This window comes from Quercus lobata, chromosome 3, assembly GCF_001633185.2.
Source record: "Quercus lobata isolate SW786 chromosome 3, ValleyOak3.0 Primary Assembly, whole genome shotgun sequence".
In the NCBI taxonomy this organism is placed as follows: domain Eukaryota; kingdom Viridiplantae; phylum Streptophyta; class Magnoliopsida; order Fagales; family Fagaceae; genus Quercus; species Quercus lobata.
The window spans coordinates 10,343,262-10,366,104 of NC_044906.1; the positions used below are offsets into that span (position 1 = coordinate 10,343,262).

Sequence of the window (22,843 nt, forward strand, 5' to 3'; positions counted from 1 at the left end):
GTATACCTAACATTGCTTATGCTCGTCTCCAACCGACAATTAATACAAGTAATAAGTTGGGATAGTTGAGAGAATAAATTACCTGACATAAAGGAGACAGGTTTAAGGTGGGATAGGCTTTTTCCCACCTAGATAGCCGGTGTAATAATTTTCTAACATTCAAAGCAATTTGTTCATGCATTCACACCTATCAATCATTCCTAACAGTCAAAGCAATTTGTTCCTATTAGAATGCGTGAACATTGCCAATGCACTATAAAGAGAGCTGAAGAGAAGTAGAAGAGGCACCTGCTATATTTTAGTTTCTACTTTGTCTATCAATTACCATTTCCACTTTCACTTTCAATCTCCAAGTATGGCTGATGCGCTTATTTCTGTTCTCTTGGAGCAGTTGGCAAAAATCGCTGCTCAGGAGGCGGAAAAAGAGATACGGTTGGTCGTTGGTGTCAAAAAAGAAGTCGAAAAGCTTAAAAACAAGCTGCAAACTGTGAAGGCGGTGCTCAATGATGCTGAGAAAAGACAGGTTAAGGAAGAAGCTGTGAAGCTTTGGTTAGAAAAGCTGAAGGACGCATGCTACGAGATGGACGACGTGGTGGATGAGTGGAACACTGCAGTGATTAAATTGAATATTCAGAAAGAAGAAGAAAATGCTGCTGATATCACTCCTGTTCTGAAGAAGAAGGTATGCTCCTTCATCCCCTCCCCTTCATGTTGTTTCCTTCAAGCTGATAAACTTGATATGCGACGTGACATTGCTCACAAGATAAAAGAAATTAATGGAAAATTAAATGAGATTGTAACAGAGAAGAGCACGTATGGGTTTGAGTTGACTAGGGGGCCTACCCTAGAAGAAATTGAACGACAAAAAACTACCTCCTTTGTTGATGTGTCCGAAATATGTGGTCGTGATAAGGTTAGTAATTATCTAGTGAGCATCCTCTTAGGCAATTGTAGTGAAGAAGAAAGAAACTTCCATGTTATCTCCTTAGTGGGCATGGGTGGTATTGGAAAAACGACTTTGGCCCAACTGGTCTATAATAATCGTGTGGTGCAAGCCTATTTTGACATAAAAATGTGGGTTTGTGTTTCTGATCCTTTTGATCAGTGCAAGGTTGCCATAGAAATCCTTGAATCTATTGAACGTCAATCCCCCAACATGATTTCATTTCAAATTCTATTAGAAAAAATTTGTGATAAAGTTAGGGGAAAGAAGTTCTTTCTTGTCTTAGATGATGTGTGGACTGATGATCACACGAAGTGGGAACAATTAAAAAATGCTCTCAAATGTGGTTCCCACAGTAGTAGAATTATAGTCACTACACGTAAAAGTAAAGTTGCAGAGATGATGGAAAGTGCAAAAACGGTCAATTTGGAGGTATTGTCTAACGAAGATTGTTGGTTATTGTTTAGTAAAATAGCATTTTTTGATAGGGATGTTGAGCAACGTAGGCAACTAGAGGACCTTGGTAGGCAAATAGTAGAAAAATGCAAAGGCTTGCCGCTTGCTGCAAAGACTCTAGGAAGTCTCATGCGCTTCAAGAGAAGTAGGGAAGAATGGAAGAGTATTTTGGATAACAATTTGTGGGAATTTGAAGATGTGGAAAAAAATCTTTATGCACCGTTGTTACTGAGTTATTATGATTTATCCTCACCATTGAGACGATGCTTCTCATTTTGTGCTGTTTTTCCGAAAGATTATGTCTATTCTTGCGATGAGTTGGTATTTATATGGATGGCACAAGGATATATCAAGTCAAAGGAAAATATGGAGATAGAAATCATCGCTAGAGACTACTTTGAAAATTTAGCCATGCGCTCTTTCTTCCAAGATTTTGAGAAAGATAAGAATGATGGCAAGATAAAAAAATGCAAAATGCATGACATAGTGCATGACTTTGCACTATTAATGTCAAAAAATGAATGCTTTACAATCAATTCTAACATAGGGTTGGAAACTGATTATAAAACTACCCGCCATTTGCAATTAGAAATATCCAAAGAAGCCCAATTTCCTAAGTCCATTTATAGTGCAAAAAATTTGCGCACCCTCCTTTTTGTAAATGAGAGTGACTATATGTTGTCAACTTTATTTCAGCATTTTAGATGTTTACGGATATTAACTTTGGATTGTAAATATGGTGGTATGTTAAAGGAACTTCCAGATGCAGTGGAAAATTTCATCCATCTAAGGTATCTCAATTTAGTCAATTATTGTGGAGATGCATTGCCTGAAACCATTTGTAATCTTTGCAATTTACAAATTTTGAATATTGAAATTGGTGGTACGGAGTTCCGAAAATTGCCACAGAGGATGGATAAATTAATTAACCTAAGACATTTTAATTTGGATATGAAATTTGATTGGTTTTATGTAAAGTTTCCAAGAAGGTTTGGGAGATTAACTTCTCTTAGAACATTAAATTATTTTAGCGTAAGTGGTAAGGATGATAACGAAAGATGTAAATTGGGAGAATTAAGAAATTTGAACCACCTTCAAGGGACTCTTATAATAAATGGACTAGGGAGCGAGGTAGATGCATGTGAGGCTGAGAAAGCACAATTGAAGAACAAGATAGGCCTTCATACTTTGGTGCTATGGTTTGAGGAATGGGATGATGAGGAAATAATAAGGGAGAAAGATGTATTAGTTTTGAATGCCTTAGAACCACCTCCAAACTTGGAATATTTAAAAATCGGTTGCTACAAGGGACCAACAATATTCTCTAATTCGATAATGTCTTTAACCAATTTGAAAAAACTTGATATTAACTTTTTATGTTTAGAGCATTTGCCTCCTCTAGGGAAACTTCCGTTCCTCGAATCATTTAGGATAGAGTGTAATGATAGATTGAAAAAGGTGGGTGTTGAATTTATGGGAATAGAAGGATCCAAAAAAGAGGAGAAAGACGATATAATAATTACAGTATTCCCAAATTTGAAATCTCTCATATTTTTTAATTTAATCGAGTGGGAAGAATGGAATGGGATTGGAGGAGAAGAAGAAGACTGTATTAGATTCACCATAATGCCACATCTTCAAGAGTTGTCCATTGGGGAATGTCTAAAGTTAAAGTCGCTGCCAAACTTCCTTCGTACAACTCCATTACAGGAATTGAATATGAATAATTGTACAATTCTCAAGGAACGCTACAAAAGAGGGATAGGAGAGGATTGGCCCAAGATTTCTCACATCCCTAACATCATTATTGATTACAAGTATGTGCAAAGAGATGGTCAAGAATTATAAGCTAGAGGTAACTTCTTTTGACACTTCTTCTTCTCCTTGGCCTTCTTCTTTTATTTTGCAATATATAAAAAAATCAACTATGCATTTTAATTGTCCGCCAAAATTTCCCCACAAAAAAATTGGTTGTTGATAAATTTATGTGGTTCTCAGTAATTTGAATTAGGCGATTTATATTATATATTGCTGTACTCATACACATAACTAGCATTTTTTTAGAAGAAATGTGTTTGATTAGATTGGGTTATTTTTTGATTTATCTAAAATTGCTTGATAAATATTCAAATGAATTTCCTTAAAAATCTCATTCATTTGCATATATATTCATTCTCTTGATTTAGGCTTTGTGTAAAGACTAATCTCAAATAACTTGTATGGTTTTCTTTTGGGCTTGTAAATTCTGTATTCCGAAGAAGAGTGTGATGAAGAAGAGCGTGATGAAGATAAGGATGACAATGAAGAGGATGACAAAGGGCTGAATGACAAAGAAGAGGACTTACGATCTCTGTGTGTTTCTGGGTTCATGAATTTTAGTTACAAGTTTAGATTTTTGGATGTTGATGGTCAAAGATGATTCATGCTTATGTAACATCTTCTTCATTGAAATTCATTCTCAACTTGATTCAACTTCGCAATTCTGATCCAGTCACGGGTAACTTCTTGTTCATCTTCTTCCTCTATTTGACCAATATTTTAATCTATTATCCTACTCAAATCTCAAAATTTCCCTCAAAAAGATATTAATTACAACTTTGGTAGATAAATTTATCAGATTTTGGCAAAAATCACAAAGACAATGACGCCAATGGTTCAGTATGTATGCCCACTATATGCAGGGGCGGCTCCATGTTGTGGTTAGGGTGTTCAAATGGACACCCTGATTTAAAGAAAAAAAATTATATATAATTTTATTTTTTTGTCTACCATAAATAAAAAATGAACACCCAAAATTGTAAACACAATTACAAAAATCAATAAGTTGAGTAATTAACAACAAAATTAATGTTGTGAACACAGCTAAAATACAACTAAAGAGTTGAGTTAAATTGTTAATAGACTATTACTATAGACACGATAAAAATTAAAGTTTTAAGAAAAGTTCTTTTAATAGAGTAATGCTATGCACACAACAAAAATATTGCAACAACAAAAATTAGAGTTGATTTGAATTTTCATTTTAATAGAAGAAAATAGTAAAACTTCATGTATTTGTGTGTGTGTGTATTTTTGTGATGTCAATATATTTAAGTTCTTTTTTTATTATAATTTGTATAATTTAAGTCTCTTAGAGCGTTCGAATCAACTAGTGCAAAATGTCCTATCCATTTTAGTGTAATAAACCTAATTTTTGTGGGTGATGTGGGTATTGTTGTGGTTGGTTGTGCAAAATTTGGCCCTTATGCCATTTTATATGGACTAATATGAATGCTCCTAATGACCACCCTAGAAAAAATTTCTAGAGCCACCATTGACTATATGCAATTTTTCTAGAATGTGTGAATGTGTGGAAGATTCTCTATTTGAAAAGAAAAGAAAAATATCAGAATTAATGTTTTCGAAATTCTGGCATGCTGGCTTTCTTTTGTAGTCAATTTCAGTTGGTGACACATGAAAATAAATCTAGGTAATGCTAGTCTTAAGAAGAAAGATACAGGCCCTCAAGGCTTCAATTTTTTTGATTTAATTATCATGTATTGAAGTTATAGGATCAGGTAAATGTTATATATCAAGTTATAATGCAATATTGTATGCTTGTTTCTTGTTTTAGAGCCTGAGGAATTTTGTTACATGGAAGAGTGTGAAGTACAGGGCGCTCGTAACCAACTAACAATATATCTTGATATTTTCTTCATAATCATCTGTCTGTTTTTCCTTATCATTTTGTCCATCCAAAATATCCTCATGTTAAATAATTAATTCTCTTTTGGCCTCATTTGAACCAAACATCTGATTCTAATATCTAGGGAAGTATGTATTGTGATGAATCAAATTTTCACATGTGGATGCACATTTGAGAAAGGGGCACAGAAGTAGATCCTCTATCATTTCACAATGGAAGCAAGGAATTGCATCGTGGAACATATCATGTGTAATCCATATTATATGGTGGCAGATGAATGGTGAGCCAGGTAATTGACCATTTTTCAGCTCACGTAATTTCCAGCATCATGTTTTAGGGTTTGAAATTAGATTAGTAATTTTCATGGTTTAGCATTATACATTTAGGCAATGATGAATGCAAAGGCAAACGGATTTCTCGTCTTACTGATTTAGTATCATAGAAGAGGGGGAAGAGTGGGATGTTACCACCAGGAGTGGAGGGAATGAGATGAGAAATGCCTACTTTTCTTTTTACCATTGGTAGTCGCCCAATTTGGAAATGACATTCAAAAATGGATATACCTGAATTATTCACCTATATGTTGAAGGAACAAAGAAGAAGAAGAAGGCAATCAAGTCATATTACTATTGTTCACTTTGGGCAGTTCAATTCTGATTCACCTATAGGTAACTTTAAATTCTTCTTTATGTTCTTCTTCAGATGCCATTGCATTTGCTTTTTATATCCAACCCTTAAGGGCCAGGGAATTTTTTGGTCTCATTAAATCAGAACATCATGCAAAATCTTATGTTCTCATTTGGTCTCATTCAATCTTAACATCATACAAAAGTCCCACCACTTATGAAAAATATGGTGCAAAAGCCCCGTTTCATCAATGCAAAACTAAAATGAAGACATTGCATTAACAAATATTTTCTTAGTTTCATCAATGCAAAGTTTCTAATTTGAATATTGTTAGTTGCTTAGCATTTGCCTATTTAGCCTTCAGAAGCACTTCATCTTCCCTTAATATATTTTGTAACTATCGAAAAGAAAGTTCCTCAAAGCTGGGCTGTAATCTCATATCGATTCCTTTCTGAGCAATTAATTTGAGTTGGAGCAAATAAAGAATAAAATTGAGTGCAAATAGAATTTGGCTTTCAATTTTTGCTATTACAAATCGATAAAAGGAAATTGGGTCATGTGAAACAAACCTTAGCCAACAAAAACTATTAGCTATTTTTTATGGAGATAGTGATCCTAGAAGTTGCGTTAGTGTATGTTCAGTGCTATAAAACAATCTTACCTTCAAATCTTGATTAAATGGTTATATGCCATCTGTTTATTTTCTCAATCCTTTAACTTGTTTATTATTGTAGGTTCAACTCAAAACTATGGTCCGTATTGGTAAGCAAAGATTGCTTAAGAGGGAATGGTTTTGCAAATGACTGTAATTTTATTTATGATACCATAATTGGGAGAATAAGGGTGTTAGTGGCACCTTTGAAACTTTCTACAGCATTCAGGATCCAGGAATCTACTAAAAATATCTTCTCTGCCATTAGTAACTCTAAGAATTAACTTTACATAGCTGTTTTTACCTTGCAAACTGCTCTAGTATATCTGTTTGATAATTTTTTATTCGAATCTCATCAGTTTTGCTTAATGGGAGTAGACATAGCTCATGAGCGGCTTTTCTGGTTTACAAGATATTGCAATTTGATTTACCATTTTTATTGGTTTTTTATGTTTTGGAGTTAAAATCATTGACAATGTCATATCTAGCTCATCTCGTAGTGTAATCTATGATTAAATCTCAAAAAAATCGTCATCTATTTGTCACTCATGATTTGGATCATAGACAAAGCCTTTTAGATTTTACAATTGTCTTTATACCAACAGATTAACATGTACATCTACCGTAGTGACAGATTATTTACGACAGATGAGGAAGATCAATCCCAAAGAGAAAACCCATTAGGAAGGTCAAGGATTTAAGTGTGGAACAAAATAACCATGAACTCTATGCATTCACTACCAAAGGAAAGTGAGGAAGATAAAGCAACTCAAAATATCATATATGGTATATTTTTCCCTTAACTTTTTAATTTTGGATATATATATTTTTCCCTGAACTTCTGTTTTGTTTGTTTGATTTCTGATTCCATAGTTATTGCTGCTTCTCATTTAAATAAAGTGTTTGGTAGCTCTGTTTTATTACAGGAATTAAAATGATATTTTCTAGTAGTAAAGTTTACAGTATAATTGACACTCTGCTGCAGGAAATAGTCTGTCCTACTAGTGAACCTAATTTTAAAAATAATAATACAAAAAAAATAATAAATAAAAAATAAACCAAAAAAGAAAGAGTCATTCTGATCACTCTTTGATTTCTCGTGTATTGCTCATGATGCTCATCCCTTGTTTAATGCCTATACTTTGAAATTCCTCTTAACATGTTATACCTCTTTTCAATAGAGGTTAGGCTACTATATATTTATTTTAGACCATAAATATTGTTGTTCATTGTGATTAAAAGTATTATAGTTCTAATCATATAAAAAAGTATGCTTTCTTTGCAAAGTTCTTGCTTCTAATGATGTTTGTTACCCTGAATATGCCCTAAATCCCTGCCACTAGGAAAAAGTTAGTCACTTTACAAGAGACCTAGGAGGGCGGAGAATATATGTTCAGCAAGCACTCGGGGATGCAAGCATGGATTTTGAACTGCCAAAGGAAGTAAGTTTTCCCTTTTTACATAGTACTATTGCCAATGACCAATTCTCAATTTCGTCCTTCAATTATTGCTCTTTCTGGCTTGCAACTCTTACTTTCTTATATCGTTCTCTACATTAATTTATGGATTTGGTTGTCATTCATGGGTCAGATCAAAGATGAAGCTCGCTAAGCTAGTGGCCAACCAGTGTTTTAAAGTTCTAAGCATGGAGAATGTTAGTCTACTGCAACCAATATTGTCCATTGTGGCCTCATGTACTTTATTTTTTCCTTATCATCAGGCTTACGTGGAAGGTTTGCATCAGTAGTCTCTTGTGGCCTAGTGAATACCAATTTATGTTTTCCACTGGTAAAATTCAAAGTTCTATTTTTGGTCCACTGTCCATGGGTTTGATTCTAAAGCAGTTCAAAAGATTCATTATAATTTGCATAGAATTGATAATCAGAATAGGGCATGATCATTTTTATGTTGTTAGTTAATTTCCTGCTAATGAAATGCTTGTTTGGAAGCTGTTGATGTGGTACCATTTGTTTAACATTATTTTCTGATCCTATGCAGTGCATATTCAGGTTGCTGTTTTCTAGTTCCAACATGAATGTTGCTGGTTGAAAGGTGTTGGCCTCTTCACAATCATTGCTGGTGTGAGTTTACTCGGTACAAGTAATCAATTTCAAGAAACGCAAAGAAATCCCCCCGGATCCCCCTTTTAGGGTATATTTTGTTATTGTTCTTCTTATTCTTGTGGAAATTAGGCTTTTCAATGTTCATTAGTGGGTAATCTGCACAACTTGTTGGTATTTGTACTAAAATACTTGGATTTAATTTCCATTTCCGACATACTTAGTAGCTCTGGGACATTTGGATATGGAATGCATTTTTATAAGCTTTTTTCCATTTCCGACATGCATAGCAGTAGCCCTAGGACATTTTCCATCTTATCGATTTTGCTCGAAGACTATCCTCTGTTTTTTAGAGGGGTCATACTTCAGCTTCTGCTTCACAATTAGGCAGAGTTGGTGACTTTAGTACTTGATTGCATCTCACCTTTAGCATCTTAGTAGTTTTTGTAATTGGGAATTTACATAGGGAGTTGTAAATTTGACATGCACCAATATATTATACCTTTCTGAAAAAATTCTTTCTACACAAACTTTCATAAATATCATATCTATCTTCAAAATCCTTTATGACTGAAGAATAAGCAAATGCCTATTCCCTCAACATTGGCTTCAAGGTACTCTCGTGGGACCTTGAGCAACAAAATAACTTGAAACTATCATGGCCAACTCTTAAGACAGAAATTAACATGCATCTGATGCGGCATATTCAACCCTTCGGAATTCAGATTCTTCCTTCCTATTCAACTCAACTATCTCCCCTTATCTCTTTGGTGAATCTTGCAAATTTTATTCATGTTATGATAACTCTCATGCCTAGGGAATAGAAATTTAGTTATAAATTTCTCAAAAAATCATTATCAAGTGATCCTATCTGATGAGATAATTGACCAATTTATTTGTATTTTTTTGTGCTCTTTTAATGTAAGCTAAATCATCATATTCTTATTAACCTTCTATCATAACATGCTTTTCCATAATGTTTTTTGTGTATGTCAAACCCCTCATGTTAAAATTTTCTTTTGGTCAGATTTAAACTAGAACTCAAATTCTAGTATGTGGCGAAGCATATTTTGTACTTGAGCAAATTTTAACTCATGAATGGCGAGGTAGGTACTTGACCAAGTTCTCAGGTTTTGTGGTGAGATTATATTTTTTCCTAGAGAATTAATATTCTTGCAATTTCCCAATTTGTTGTGCATTCAAATTTGTAAGCATAAACTTAAGTGCTATAATCTCTATTTTCCTTATAGTGGATTGATCGGGTTTGTCCCGTGGTTTTTCCCTCTACATTAGAGGGTTTTCCACGTAAAATTTGGTGTGTATTTTGAGATTGATTTCTTGCATGATAACTTGATCAATTACAACCAATCTTACTAAACACAACAAATTTTCCTATCATCATTGATTAGTACATCAATCAACAAATTACTTGCGAAAGGTCATACACAAAATTGCGGTTACCATGAAGTTTGGTATCAATGAACCAAGTAGCATTGCCAAATAATTGAAGTAGAGAAAATGTTGCATAGAAATACTAGAAAACCATATAAGCTAACCCTTAATTTCCAATAAGCTACATAAAGTTAGCATATTCATGTTATAGCTCTCAATGATCTATGAAAAACCCAAAGCACATAAAATGGACTTGAAAACTCAGAATATTAGTGACAACAGATCTTGCAACAACAACTTTAGGTTTTTCAAATGCCAAATGTTAGTGAATACAATTAAAAGAAAAATTACACTTGGACCTGATAAATCTCCACACTTGGGATTCAACATTTGACTAAAACACTAACTCCTCATTTATTGCATAAAACTTCCATGTCTTTTCATTAAATTTACTAGTTTATTGTTTAAAATACTCCAATACCACAATTTCTTTATTTATGGCTCCATATTGCGATGTAAACAAACTATTTAACATCCAATATGTAAGGGTCAAACTATAAAATTTTATCCACCATTTTGGAATTTGCTGCAAGAGTGGTACAATATATAATCAAGTTCAACTATATATTCATAAGTTTTCACATTCACAAATAAACTATGGCCTCACTAGTGACAGTTTTGCAACCTTAGCTTATCAGTTCTGGAATCAAAAACTAAAAACTAGCAAAACGGTTGAATATTGTGTAGTAGGCTGAGGACAAAATTGCAACTACCATAAAGTTTGGTGTGAAGGAAACAAGTAGCATTCCCAAATAATTATAGTATAGCTAGGAACAAAGTCTAGCATGGAAGTATCAGCAAATCTAATAAGTTGACCCATGATATCAAATCATTGGATATATGACAGTCACAAATATAACAGTTTCGATGAAGAGATAGGGAACTTCAACTATCACCTACAATTTACAACATGTCCATTATAAAACTTGATCTGTCACGCAACAAATCCCAAATATATAGTGTGTTTGTGAATATGCCTTTCAAAGTTAGAATGTATAGAGTTACTTACAACACAATATCTTAGCAAGGCAATTTATAGACAATGCATGTTGTAATTTGAATTTCTAATGTTAACAATTCGTGTTATCTAAAATGTAATTACTGTACACATAATTTTTTAACTTGATAAGTTTATAGTAGTTCTTATTACACTGAAGCAATACATTACTTGATAAATATGCGACAGTTCTTACTACATTGAATCAACAATTACTTGCAAACTAAAGGGCTTGCAAGCAACAAACAACATCTCCATCCTCTACCTACATTGGAATTTTAACTGTCCGATAAAGTATGAAAACAAGGATGCAAAAACAATGGGGAAGGCAATGAGAACAACCGCCACAATAGCTAACTGGTCATGGTGAAACCCAAAGTAATCTTCTAAGAATGCAACAACTGTTTTGGTTTCTCCTACCACAATCTTTTTATTTATATCTCCATATTGTGATGTAGGCATACCATTAAGTGACCAAGATGTAGGGGTCAGATAATACATCCAAATCCACCACTTTGGAATTTGCTGCAAGAGTAGAACAATATGACCAGTTCTACTATATCTGCTTTTTAAATCTTAGTGCCCACACCTACTCTGTGGCCACAATAGAGAGGAGTTTTGTAGCCTTAACTTACCGATTTAGGAATCAAAAAACCAGCAAAGAGGTTGAATGTTGTGTAGAAGGCTGAGGACAAAATTGCAGCTACCATGAAGTTTGGCGTCAATGACACAAGTAGCATTCCCAAATAGTTGAAGTAAAGCAAGGAACAAAATATTGTATAGAAGTACCAAAAAACCTAATAAGTTGACCCATAATATCCAATCATTGGATAGCTGATTGTCACAAAAATAGCAGTTTCAATGAAGAGATAAGGAATCTCCACCGTCACCTACAAAATTAGTATCCACAACTACTAAGCATTGAATATAACTAAAATTAAAAATAAATAAGAGAAGAAGAAGAAAGAAAGAGGTTCCTATCAAGATATTAACTCCGACTCTCTTTCACTCTCTTCCCTTTTTGGATCAAGCTAGCATTCAGAAGAGTTGTTTTCCCAGCTCCACTGACACCCATCAACGCTGTAAGAACACCAGGCTTCAATGCACCCGTAACATCAGAAAGAATTTGAAGTTTTTTATTGGTGAATCCCTTTTCTCTCATTTCCTTGAAGCCAAAAAGGAAAAACAATGACAGGAATTAATATGATGTAATGTAAATAGCTATCAATCCAGCAGCAACCATAACCTTATATGAATTAAATGTAATTACCAAGTGGATGTCAACATAGTATTGCACATCTTGAAACACTATTGTTAAGGGTGTAAATAGTAAGACCGTTCTACCTGTTAATTGAGACAAGATACTCGTTCAAATGTTGGAGAAATATATGTTTATAGTAATGATCTGAAGAATAAGCAGAAGAACAATAAAATTGATAAAACCTTTATTTGGTTCTATACTATTTTGTGCAGGAGAATTTCCAGACTTTTTTTCTAGACGGGAACCGTCACATGAATCTTCACTTCCCCGTATTTGGGAGAGCTTTTCACGCAAGATAACAGCACGAGGCAATCCAGGAGCTAGATGTTTATTAAACAAGGATGAATCAAAATCTAGCTATTGTTGCATTGCTGTTTAAGTTAAAATATAATAACAATCAAGAACACAAACTTACACTTCAAGAAAGTTAAGGCTAGGACATATCCAATGTTAAAAACAATTATAAATCCAAATAGGGCACCGAGTGATATCCAATAAAGATATCCATCAAAGTTCAGTCCACGGCTTTCAAGTATTTCTTGCCCTATCGTGGTGTTTGTGGATAACATCGACAGACCATATATATACTCTTGATGCTATTGAAAAAGTTAATTACAGAAATGGCAAGCTATTGACAGGTTTATACTAGGAGTATTAATGCACATGTCCTACAGCCAAATTAGTTGTTTGGTAGCATGTATAAGCAGACAATTTATAGTATACAATGTTTAATTGTAATTAGATTGTGCATTACTTAGTGCTTAGTGTTTGAAGCCAGCTAAGAAATTAGAACTTCAGCTAAGATTCACTATTAAGCAAGAATATTGGTATTCAAGAAATAACATATTGATCACAGATGAATGTCTTTCAATGCCGATCTCTTTGGAGGAGCCATACAACTAGTAGGTCTGCCCCTTGCTCATAAGTAGTTGTATTACCTAAAAATAGACAAAGGATTATTTGTTATGTAATGAGAGACTCACCTTTTGCCATCGTGGGGCAAGAAATTCATTTAAAAAAAGGCCCATTTCTCCATATGTGATAGGAGAAACCCAGAAAGCCCACTTCAACCAAACAGGCATAGAAGCTACAACCAGATGCACAGCTCAGCTCATCCTTTTAATTGATTATATTAGAATGAGATTGGAGAAGAGGTAAGATAACCTTACATTGAGTTATAATGAAGCCAGAGAATATTAACACTATTAATATTGTAGAAGTACCAGCTGTCATGGAAGCATTATTGGTCTGGAAGACTGATGCCAGGAAACGGAACATGGATAATGAAGATAAATACACTGCAAAAAGAAGAATGAACTGACGGAAGAACCTGAGCACACAAAAAACGATCAGAGATTCATAACTAAAAAAAAATGAGACTTCTTGAGCAAAAGAAGGTACTAGTATAAAATGCTTTTTTTTTAGGTTATAGCACTTGAAAAGCTTTGGATATGCAATTGCTAGTTGATGAACCAAAATAGGGGGAAATGCAATAATAAATCTACATATTTTCATGTCAACCTCACCTTTCTTCAGGGCTATATCCAATAACAAAATAAGTAAGTGTATGTTTTTAGACCCCTTAAAACACAACCAGATTAACCTAGTTATTTAGTCAAGTGATTAACTTAGGTAAATTATGCAGATCTAGGTTAACACAGTTAAATCATATCATTGAACAGTATGGAATGTAAATAACACAACGACATGATAATCCAGGAAAACCAAACCGGTAAAAAACCTAGGAGGATTTAACCTAACTATCCTCAAGGTAAAACAGATCACTATGAAAGAATTGAAGTTTACACAATAGCGATTTAGACTACTAACATCCTATTACTACCTCAAGTAGAAAACTTACTACTACGAACACGTGACAGCTCCGAGTCCACGGACTACTTCTTTCTTGGATTCATAGCAACCACAAGTACTCCCACTTGTGTTTTCTTTAAGCTCTTTATGCAGCAACTGAAACGATCATCAAGCTCTCGACATCAATCTTGAGATTGGAAACCCTAAGTATGTATAAAGGCAAACACCTCTAGATCTCACAAACGATTCATACACACAGCATAAACAACAACAATAAAATGTGGATAGGATTTTTCCTTTTATACTTAGGGCAAAACATAAAACCTTACACGTCAAATGGGCTTGGGCTGAGTTGGAAAATTCTGCAGAAAAACAATCTGCACGAGTTTCGATCGATTGAGTCTAATTCTCGATCAATTGAGCCAGGCAGATTTACACAGTAAGTCCTATAGTACACTCGATTCCAACTTCACACATAAACATACTTTGAGCAAGTCTAAAACAAGACTAAACGTTTTGATTATAGTTTGCCGACATTACAAAATGAAATTCTAATACATTTAAACCTAAAGTCTTAGAACCCAACAGTAAGACATGTCCAAACTAGAGATTCCACAAATGAAATAGGAACCTTTAATATACTTGCTGGAATTGCATATGCCCTAGCTGGGTAAAAACAAAATGTTTTTTGTTTGTAGAAGACTTCAAGCCTTTGAATAGTCGTGGACAACTCTGGAATTGCATCAACAAGATGGATGATAAGAGCAAAAAACAGGGAACCCATATAGTAATTTGCATGAAGAATATCAATATCCATCCGGGTCCGTAAAAATACAGTCATCATGATACATGCAGTGATGACAAGCTGTAGATAGAAAAGAAAAGAAAAACATATTTTCAGATTAATAGGTTTACCTCCCCCCCGGGTGTCCGTCCAAAAGAAGGAAAAAAAAAAAGAAAAAAAAGAATGAGAAACAAAAGCAAAAGTATGAATCTTCACCTGAGTTGTTTTGAATATATAGATGAAAGAATTCCTTTTCAAGAGAAGATACTCCCTTGAAGCACATGTTCTAAATAGTTCCCATTTAGAAAGAGAATACACACTAAAGGAAAGAGCATCTTGATGGATTTGGGATTTATCATGTCTCTGAAGGCTCTTCATCTAGCTTCTTTCCATAAGGAGATTCCTTGAACTTCCTAGAGAACATAACAACTGAAACATAACTGTAGGGTACTTCCATTTGATACCAGTACTATGCTTGATCTTTCCTAGAGATAACCTGCATAAAGATAGGATGAAGTAGTTCTTTCAAACAAACAATTTAAAATTATTAAAAAAAAAAAAAAAAAAAAAAAAAAAAGACGAGAATAGGCTTCTATTCACTTGCCTCTTGGACAAACTCAGCAACCCCTTTCCTCTCAGGACACCTAAAACCACAATCCTCAAAAAAATTAAAATAAGGTCATCAAAAATATCAAAGGTTTCTGGTGCTGGCTGAAGAAGTGAAACTAGTACAGTAGCATCTGTGATATGCACCAGCTGCTGAGGACATGTAACAATTTGAAATGCAGTGGAACTGTCTAATCCATTTGCTATTTCTTCCATAAACAAGGCTTTTGTAGGTCCCACAATCATCTCCCCTGCCAAAATTTAATTTGATTCCTGTGGTCAAAATCCTTATCGGAAACTGGGTTAGTTCTCTCTATAACTAAAACTACTAGATAGCAGAACTGCTATCAGTCTTCTATTCAAATTACCTGTTGTCAATCTCTTTTTCTGACCACCAGAGATACCTCTTCTCATTGCATCTCCAACTAGAGTGTCGGCACAGATATCAAGTCCAAGGATCTGAGAAGCCACGGCAGAAACATATATAAACTGGTAAGGCAAATATTAGTTACAGGGTACATGTTTGCTTTCAGCTCTGTTAAAAAAGAATGACGACCTTTAGTATGTAGTCTGTTTGAAGGTTTCCTTTTAGTCCTTTGGCTGAAATTGCCTGTCAGAACAAGTAGCATAATCAATATTACAAAATCTAATCTCATGAATACCATTAAGAGGTAGGAACAAAATTATATCAACATGACTGTGTTGTGAAGTATTAAATAGACTTGCATGAGAATTATAGTATTTCAAGTATTCCATTTGATATCAATCAATAAATATACAAAATATACTCTTCTGTACATTAATTTATATCAACTCACATTATAACGCACACATGTAACCCATGCTGCTATATAACATATTCTAATGAAAACATTCAAATACATTGAGTGAAAACTTTAAATTAGCAACAACAAAAAAAATAGGCCTGTTGATTCTTATTTATAGTTTGATTTAAAATCCAAAATGAAAATCATAATAGAATCACATAGATCAGATGCGAAATACTCATAACACTATGAAGTAAGAATCTAAATTTAAAAGGAAACTAAATTGACGTTATATTTTTGTCATTCCACAAGCAACATAACATTAGCACCATCAGAATCCTACACATTTCAATGTCTTTTGGTAATAATATGATTGTTTCCATGTCAAGCAGAAAACATGCAAAATGTGATCAATAATTTTTCACATTATCTAAATTTTTCCATCATTTTAGCAAAAATGTTTTCTCGTGTAGTTTTATGGGATTTGTTTCCCATAATAATATCCAATCATTGGATAGCTGATTGTCACAAAAATAGCAGTTTCGTGTTTCGATGAAGAGATAAGGAACCTCCACTGTCACCTACAAAATAACTGCTAAGAATTGAATATAACTAAAATTATAAATAAATAAGAGAAGAAGAAGAAAGAAAGAAAGAGGTTCATATCAAGGTATTACTATTAACTCCGCCTCTCTTTCACTTTATTCCCTCTTTGGATCAAGCTAGCACAAGTAAACCTGTAAAAGCGGTTGGAAAAGATGAGATAAACTTCTCATGCTATCTCTATCGAAGATCTAGCAAGAATCCAAAGTACATCAAATTTACAACGTTTGAAATTACTCATAATGCCCCTGAAAGCAGTCAAAGATAAATTCAATTAGTTCCAAAGAAAATTATAGCTGTGCAAGTGAATAAGCCCATGAAGAGTACGTACATCCCTGAAAATATTTGCATAACTACAACATAATGCAGAAAATTGTATATCTTACAGATGCACAATCTTAAGCAAAGAAAAATCTGCGACTGTTAGAATTTCTTATTAGACAAACAATTCTTAAAAGAAATTCTGGTTCTATTGTCACTTACAGTGCACAAGCTCAATATTAGAAATCACATCAAGTTTTAAAATTCCAATGCAGGTCATATGAAGATTATTCATCTTAAAGGACTATATTTTGTTCCGCATAAGAAGCTATGGCAGAGACTCCACGTACACGGTATCAAAGTTACTTATAGAGACATTAAACAGCAAAAAAAAAAAAAACCAATGAAAATTGTAGTTGAACTCAGCAACTCACTCATCGAATGCCACAGTTGCTTTCACAAAATATTAGTATATGTCTATGATAGAGAATATAACACCCAACCTTGTTGTAATTAACTCAAGTCCATGTTGCAGATCGTGCGCGGTGTATGGAGAAGAAGACTGAAACGCAACGTTTTGGTTCTGGTTTCCGTTCTCCACAAACGCACCGTTTCATTAAATGAACACGGTGTCGTATTGGTTACATGTACGGATGTGCTGCCAATTAAAGAGCACGAGCTGGTCACGTGTATCATTAGCCCACTACAACGGTGTTGTAGTGGGCTAATGTATGTACTATGTTAACCGCTACCAAGTTTGTTTGTTAGATAAATAATTGTCAATAAAATACTTCAATTTTTTTACTTCCTACGTGTGAGTTGTTATGCACTAATTGCTATAAGCTCTCTCTTAACAAAAGCATAAAGAAGAAAGAATACCTAAAATAATTTAAGTGGGGTTTTCCTTTTCATTTCAGTGATGATCTTATTGTAGAGCGTTTTCTTTCCTGACTAAAAAAGTAAAGACATTGTGTGAAATAAGGCATGATAAAGTTACAAATACTCAACTAAGGTAAACAACATTCAAAAGTATAAATGTCGACATTATAAGATAATTCAACTTTAAGCACTAGACTATGTCCCATAGTGTAGATTAATATAAACTAATGACCTAGCTATTTACCAAATGATAGATTCTCCATGTAAATTAATGTGTACGGATGTGGATTTAAAAAAAAAAAATATATATATATATATATATATATATGCTGAAATTGAAGGAAAAGTGAACAAATATATGTATTGAATGTTTGTCCATACTTCTTTTCAACAATTTTAACTGTCCAAGTAAAATTCCTTGGTGACTCATTTTCTAACTCCATTTCCTGCTTATTGTATTTATCAATGGCAATTTTCACACTCCATGTGAAATTCCTCTTAATCACAATTTATTGTATTGACATCAATGAGCACATTTCGTTATTTTATCAAACAGATGGGGTTGTAAGACATTGTTTATGCTCTTAATCTAAAGATGATGAATTTTCCACCGAAATGCAGATCCAGTGAAAGACAAAATCTAAAGTTGATCAGCTCAAAAAGAAGATATTCAACTCAGCCGAACCACCATTATATTATATATGGTGCTCTTGCCTTTTCAATATACTTTTTTGACTCATTGGAAAATTAGGTGGGTTTTGCTTTTGTAATTTTGTTCGGCTACTAAAGGTTAGCGGTAAGGATCTTCCAATTAACATGCTCCCAATTGGTAGCTAATACCCGCCACAAGTTGTCCAAAGTAACAGCCAATCAGGAATATACCACATATACTTCATTGACTAGAGTAGACAACACCCTGATTCACCCTAAGTTGTGAGAGAGAAGTTATAAAAATAAGTGTTAAAGTAAACTTGTGAAAAATTAAAGGTTAATTTTTTTTTTTTTCAAGAGCTAAGACTAAAAGTGACTTTTGAAAATTTTAATCTCAATCTTTAATTTGCAATTGCATGGTACAACACCTAATCTCAATCCCTTAAACTTGAGATAGTGGATTGCAGGAAATAACGTGGGGATACATTTGAAACCTTTTTCTTTTTCTGGGCTACAATTATGGTGCTTTTGCCTTTTTCCCTAATTAGTGTTGATTTTGCTTTCAAGTAAGGTTAGGGATACCACTTTTTTCCATATTATATATTATTGGTGATTTTACACTTTTTTTATAATAACGTGAAGTAGAATCCTATGATTCTCGATTCAATCTACAATCTGATCTATATGACCATCTCACCAATCCTTGTAGGACTTTGATCTTAATAACCACAGTGTGAACTAATGATATACCACATAGACTTTATTAATCATAATTTTCCCTTAAGCTTAAGATGGTGGATGAACATGGAGCTAAAATTATGGTGCTTTTGTCTTTTCCACTAATTAATTGATATTGGTTTTGCTATAGTTCAAGGTAAATGTATAACCTGAACATATGGAAAAATTAATTTCCATTTTCCTAGGTCCTTGTAAAAAAGTTCCCTAATGTGCTAGGCCCAATCCAACCTATTATTGGACCAACTAACTTAAATTTGGTCCACCAAAACCCAAATTTTGAAGTCCACAACTATTCAAGACAAACTCTAATGGAACGACCATTTTTCCACAATCGATAGAAATTGTTTAAAATCTCCCACCAAAAACACATTGGGCCCACAAAAAGCCTAAAATGATCCCGCACTGTCTAAAGCCTATTTTGAAAATGTGGCCATCAATTTCGAATGAAATTTGATGAATTTTCATTATTAGTAAGGATCTATTTGGATACCGCTTATTTTAATGAAAACTAAAAATTTATTGCTGAAAATATTGTAGCAAAATAATTTATAAACTAACTGATTTTTTAGGTTGAAAGTACTGTAGTTTCAGCTGAATAGTAACGTGAACAGTTCAAAATAATTCATCTGCATTTTTCATCTTTTTGTGGGGTTCATGAATAGTAATGTGGGACCCAAGTAATTTTCAGCCAAACGCGCAAAACGTAGACACAAAACGCTATCCAAACACTCACTAAGTGTCAAATTGGGTTCATGTGTTTAATTTTCTTTGGGTCCTATGATGACGGACAAAGAAAAAGAAAAAGAAAAAGAACAATAGTCTAAAATAAATAGAGTTTATGTTATTTATTTTAGTTTAACTAAAGTCTTTTATAAAATCTATACAAAACTGTTTGGGTCCCATTATTAGTTTAACTAAGTGTCAAACAGTTCAGTATAGATTTTATAAAAGACTTTAGTTAAGCTAACAATATAAAGACTTTAGTTCTACATAGATTTATTGCTTTGGGTCCCATTATTAGCTTTTTTTTTTTTCTTTTTTTTTCTTTTTTTGTGGAGTGGGGGAGGGGAAAGCAAGTGGGGAGATGTGATTCGAACTATAAATATAAGATATTACAAAGAAAGCCATTAGCAGTGTACTAACTTGAACCCCTAGTCCCAGTGCACGAAAAGATTAGGAAACAAAGAATTTTTCTGATGGTTTACCTTGTACGTACAAAATTAACTCTAACGCATGTGAGTTTATCCCTAAACTGGAATAGTAGTGCCCTTAATTTGGAACAGATGCAACTTAGGGCTGTTACCAAACAAACTGCTTCTTAGAAAGAGCCCTACAAAATTTGGACCGCAATCCCACACGAGGCATCTTTTGGTTCCGGTTCACACATGAGCTTGCCTGAGAAAGACAAATAATACATGGAATATAATGCCAAAACTCAACTAGTTAGGTAGTATGCTGTGCTTTTTCTCAGTTTCTACAATAAGTGGCAAACCACGGTCTTACCCAAATCATCTTCTTGTTCACATTTGACCTTGATTGGGAAATACAAATACATGGGATATAATGCCAAAACTTAATTAGTCATCTACTGGTTAGGTAAGCTGTACTTTTCTGGACTACTTAGCAAGGTACGGTCCTACCCAATTTATTCTTCAACAATTTCTTTGTCATTTGTTAACATTGTAGTAGCCAATTTATTCTAAAATTTGACATGTCTACAAGTATTAATATAACATTTTTTGTTAGATAAATAACCTTGAGAATGGTTTTTTTGTTTGTGTGTGTGTGTGTGAAGTGAAAAGCTAGAACATTCAACATTAAGAAGCTTAAAATTCATCAATTTATCATTATATCCGTAGACATTATTATAAAAAAAGCACACTCTTACATTTTGAACATTTCTTCGTGTTCCGTTAACATTGACCAACCCAATTTATTCTAGCAATTTGACATGTCTATGGGTAGAAAATTGTTTTTTACTTGTACTCTGAAACTAACTAAAGTAAATAGATACCTACAATAGAACGTTATTAATTCAACAACTAAAATAAACAGTAAAGGAAAATGGAAATGAAAAAGAATGATCAAAGTTTTCAGTCCATGTACTGTATTTTCCCATATAAAAAAGATCATTAGTTTGTAAAAGTGGCGAAATTCATTTTTCTTGGATGTGGGTTGAGGAGAAGAGACCAAAAAGATTAGTAACTTTGACTTTCAAAACATGCTACTAGCAGTGTACTAACTTGAACCCAAGTGCACGAAAAGATAAGTAAACAAAGAATTTGCTTGATAATTTAGTATGTACAAAATTAACTCTAATGCAAGTGAGTTTATGCATAACCTGGAATAGGAGTGCCCTTAATTTGGAACAGATGCAACTTATGGTTGTTACCAATAAACAAACAGCTTTTTTGAAAGACCGCTACAAAATTTGGATGGCAATCCCACACGAGGCATTGTCCAATGCCACAGAGAGGAGGCAGCCGCCAAGAATGAAGCCTTTTAATTTAAAAATTATATCAAACTAGTCGCGGGCATGGTTTTGAAACCCAGACAGTTCAAAGAACCGGAGAAGGAAGAGGTTCAAGATTTTCGAGGTCGGACTGAGGTCGAACCGTGATGATGTCATAATTAGTTTAATAGTTATTTAAAATATAGATAAATATAATAAATTAGTATAAATAGAAAAACTAACTAAAATAATTCAAATAAATATGAAGACCATCATTCAAGTGTATTTTTTTATATCATAACTTTCATTATGATGTTTCAAAAATCAATGGAATATTATTATTAATGGTTAAAAATAATAATAATTAAATTATTAGTTTACATTATACTATCAAGATAAAATAAATTTATATTATGAACAAAATGAATGTCTACAACGTTATATATTTTTATGCAAATATGTATAATATTGTACATTTTTTTATAAATTTATGTAATATTATACAGATTTAATCTATAATATAAATCCTAATTTACAATAACAATACATGAATGGTTGTTGAGAAAAACAGTACATGAATTTAATATACGAATATGTGGGTTTGTAGTACCAATAAATAATGCAATTAAATATTTAAATGTCCTATAAAAAATGCAATTAAATGAAAAAAGTTTTAAAAAATTTAAAAGCAAATGAATGGTTGAAGCATGGCCACATGTCCAACTTTTTCATGGGGATGGGGTAGTGTCTACCATATTGGTAGATAGCTTTATTGGAAAAGAAAAAATCTTAGGCTTTTGATTTCTTTTGGTTTTGGGCACCAGAAGAAGAAAGGAAATGCCAAAGAAGCAAAAGAAGAATGAACGCAGAAGAACGGAGAAGAAGGAAAAATTGGAAAATGCAGAAGAACGGGTAAAGATAAGGTTTGTGCTTTTCATTTCTTTTTTATTTTGTGGACTTAGTGTGTTTTGGGACTGCATTTTTGGATTTGTGGTGAGGATGAGAGATAAAAAGACAAAGTTCAATAGAGAAAATGGCTTATTTTCTCCAGTTTCGACCTGACCCATGAGACCCGGCCACGGTTCTCCAACCCGGACGGTTTAACCGCAGTTTAAACGATTCACTTTATTTTTGGTGTATAGCGGGTTTTGGGGTTA

General features: G+C 33.4%; 1 protein-coding gene and 1 pseudogene across 21 annotated transcripts; one reads left to right on the top strand and one right to left on the bottom strand.

The window, feature by feature from the left end:
• The first annotated feature begins 289 nt into the window (after positions 1-289).
• Positions 290-12,431, top strand: LOC115981569 (putative disease resistance protein RGA3). Of its 21 annotated transcripts, none has more exons than XM_031103823.1 (10): positions 290-3,254; positions 3,658-3,896; positions 5,209-5,373; positions 5,674-5,752; positions 6,446-7,149; positions 7,707-7,805; positions 7,954-8,096; positions 8,362-8,514; positions 9,451-9,529; positions 12,346-12,431. In XM_031103823.1, exon 1 carries the CDS (start codon positions 356-358, stop codon positions 3,245-3,247), a length of 2,892 nt encoding a protein of 963 aa, XP_030959683.1. In that variant the 5' UTR covers positions 290-355; the 3' UTR covers positions 3,248-3,254; positions 3,658-3,896; positions 5,209-5,373; positions 5,674-5,752; positions 6,446-7,149; positions 7,707-7,805; positions 7,954-8,096; positions 8,362-8,514; positions 9,451-9,529; positions 12,346-12,431. The 21 variants fall into 21 exon arrangements, 20 of the variants coding, with proteins under 20 accessions (XP_030959683.1, XP_030959687.1, XP_030959690.1 ...); XM_031103827.1 differs by lacking the exon at positions 12,346-12,431 and having other exon boundaries at positions 6,446-6,473; positions 6,998-7,149; positions 9,451-9,733; XM_031103830.1 differs by lacking the exon at positions 12,346-12,431 and having other exon boundaries at positions 6,446-6,473; positions 7,012-7,149; positions 9,451-9,733.
• Positions 11,094-20,789, bottom strand: LOC115980300 (annotated as a pseudogene).
• Between the last annotated feature and the right edge of the window lie 2,054 nt (positions 20,790-22,843).

Bases quoted from the DNA above. Each gene is read 5' to 3' on its own strand.
- LOC115981569 (XM_031103823.1), top strand. From the start codon at position 356: ATGGCTGATGCGCTTATTTCTGTTCTCTTGGAGCAGTTGGCAAAAATC.